At 48.3% G+C, this 2,047-nt stretch overlaps 1 protein-coding gene across 1 annotated transcript; it reads right to left on the bottom strand.

Moving 5' to 3' along the window:
* Window positions 1-481: 481 nt before the first annotated feature.
* H310_10130 (hypothetical protein) lies at window positions 482-1,679 on the bottom strand (the record flags this gene model as incomplete). The annotated part of the gene is made up of 2 exons (XM_008876398.1): window positions 482-1,078; window positions 1,527-1,679. 2 exons carry the CDS (start codon window positions 1,677-1,679, stop codon window positions 482-484), a joined length of 750 nt encoding a protein of 249 aa, XP_008874620.1.
* Window positions 1,680-2,047: the final 368 nt, after the last annotated feature.

Genomic DNA, 2,047 nt, shown 5'->3' with positions numbered 1-2,047 from the left:
AAGTCGAGCCAACGATTTCGTACTGCTTTGAAGCAGAATCTCCCGAAGGATGACCTCGCGGTCTTCGTTCGTCAGGTCACGCTTCTTGACCCGCATTTCGAATGTTGGTCACTGCTTTTATATGATTTAATGTATACAAACTTTGCGAACATTTTTTGTGATGGTTTGACTGTGTTTTTCCCTCGCTGGCACATGGCTTGACAGGACTCGGCGCGCAATTTCACATGGACCAATGAAACACGTGAAATTCGAATAATGGCAGACGACATTATAGTTTGAAAATCATTTGCGAATATACTGACGTGTCATTTCCCCCTCCTGGAAACTTCGCAAGTATTGTGGGACAGAGGGAGTACTTCCTCTGTTTCACATTACTGTACTGTTACGATTCGGAATACTCACTTTTTCCACATTACTGTGAACAAATAAAAACTATGGATCATGTAGGATAACTGTGACTTATTGGTAAAAAATTCCTAGCCTACAAAAGCTGCGACACAGGGCAGGAAACATTCGACATTAGGAGACCAGCACGTTTCAAGGCCGCCTTCTTGAGGTGTGGCAAAGCGAAGTGGTTGTCGCCACCGTGCTCGAGGACCATGCGCATCACTGCTTGGAAGGTGAGGAACACGGCCTCCAGCTTGTCGTACTTCAGCTCGCCATATGCCTCCATGGTGTTGCGGACGACGTCATCCACAGTCCGACTCATCTTCTTGTATTGCAGGCTTTGTATGGACGCGAAAAATCCCAGGTCCAATACATTCAAATCGGGACTATTGGGCGGTTGTTTGCGAATCTTGAACGACCACCCGTCAGTCGACACGCCTTCGAGCACAGCGTCCGTGATGCTTCCATATGGAAGCGCGTTGTCGTGTTGCAGAAGAACGTGCTTCGACGCACTGGGGAATGAAACCTTGATGACAGGTATGACCTTGTTGATGACGAAGTCCCGATATACAGCGGCGTCAACATTGACCAACAATTGACCAACTTGGTGACCATAGTCCCAGACGGGCGATTGCGCGAGTTGCGAAGAGCCGGGACATGTTGCACGAATGGCCACGATCGAATCTTGCCACTGAACCACACACCCCGTTCGTCATCAATCCGTGGTCGTCCAACAGCACAAAGGAACATGATCTTTGGAATGAAGCGCTTGATTTTCCAAGAGCGCCGAGGTGGCGCTTCACCAGGGACGAGGTAGACCTTTGTGATGGTTTTTGTCTGTGTTGAACCATTTCTCATCAAGATGCACGACGTCCCATAGGCCGTCGAATTCAATGGTCTCATCGGGGTCGGGTTGAACGTTGCTCGAATATTCCTCTCTTGAGGTGGCGATTTAACGTGGCAGGCGAGAGACCGGTGGCGGCGGCAAGGTCCCTGAAAGTTGAGCGCTGTTCGACTGGGGCTGTTTGAACGAGTTCACGGACGTACTGGGCCGTGTAGTTTGGTTTGGGTCCAAAGCTTCCACGCTTTTTGTTGGACGTGGTGCCGCGGTCGCAAAATTTGCGTCAGATATAGCCGACGGTGCGGGGGCTCAGACTCAGTTTCTCAGCGACTTGCTTGTACGCACCGCGCTGCAGTTTGCCCTTGACGAGAAAGGGATGAAGGTGTTGGATGACCGCCACTTTTTCATCCCTCGATAGCTCCCGGTGCGTGCGTTTGACTTGATCCTCCATGGCGGTAAATTCAAATTTTATAAGATTTGAGTATGTGGTGTACTATTATTTGAGTGGTTCAAGTTTCGAGGTATTTTTTGGCGACAAATTTGTACTCCAGGCGCTTGGCATCCAATAGATTGTATCTGTAGTTTTTTATGTGATTTAAATAATGATGTTTATTTCGAAGAATAGTTTGAATTGAATTTTTGGGGTCGGGGTGAAGTCGTTACAACACTGTAAGGGCCTGGTCGGTAAATATTTTTGTGCAAGCTGGCTTGCACGAAATCGAGTCCGGATAACATACATCCGTATTTTAGGAGATTCGTGGTCGGTGTTTGTTTCTATCCTTGCTTTTGCTTGCACACCACCGATCATCATGGACCACC

Source organism: Aphanomyces invadans, assembly GCF_000520115.1.
Source record: "Aphanomyces invadans strain NJM9701 unplaced genomic scaffold supercont1.24, whole genome shotgun sequence".
NCBI lineage: Eukaryota > Oomycota > Saprolegniomycetes > Saprolegniales > Verrucalvaceae > Aphanomyces > Aphanomyces invadans.
This window is presented reverse-complemented; position numbering and strand designations above follow the sequence as displayed.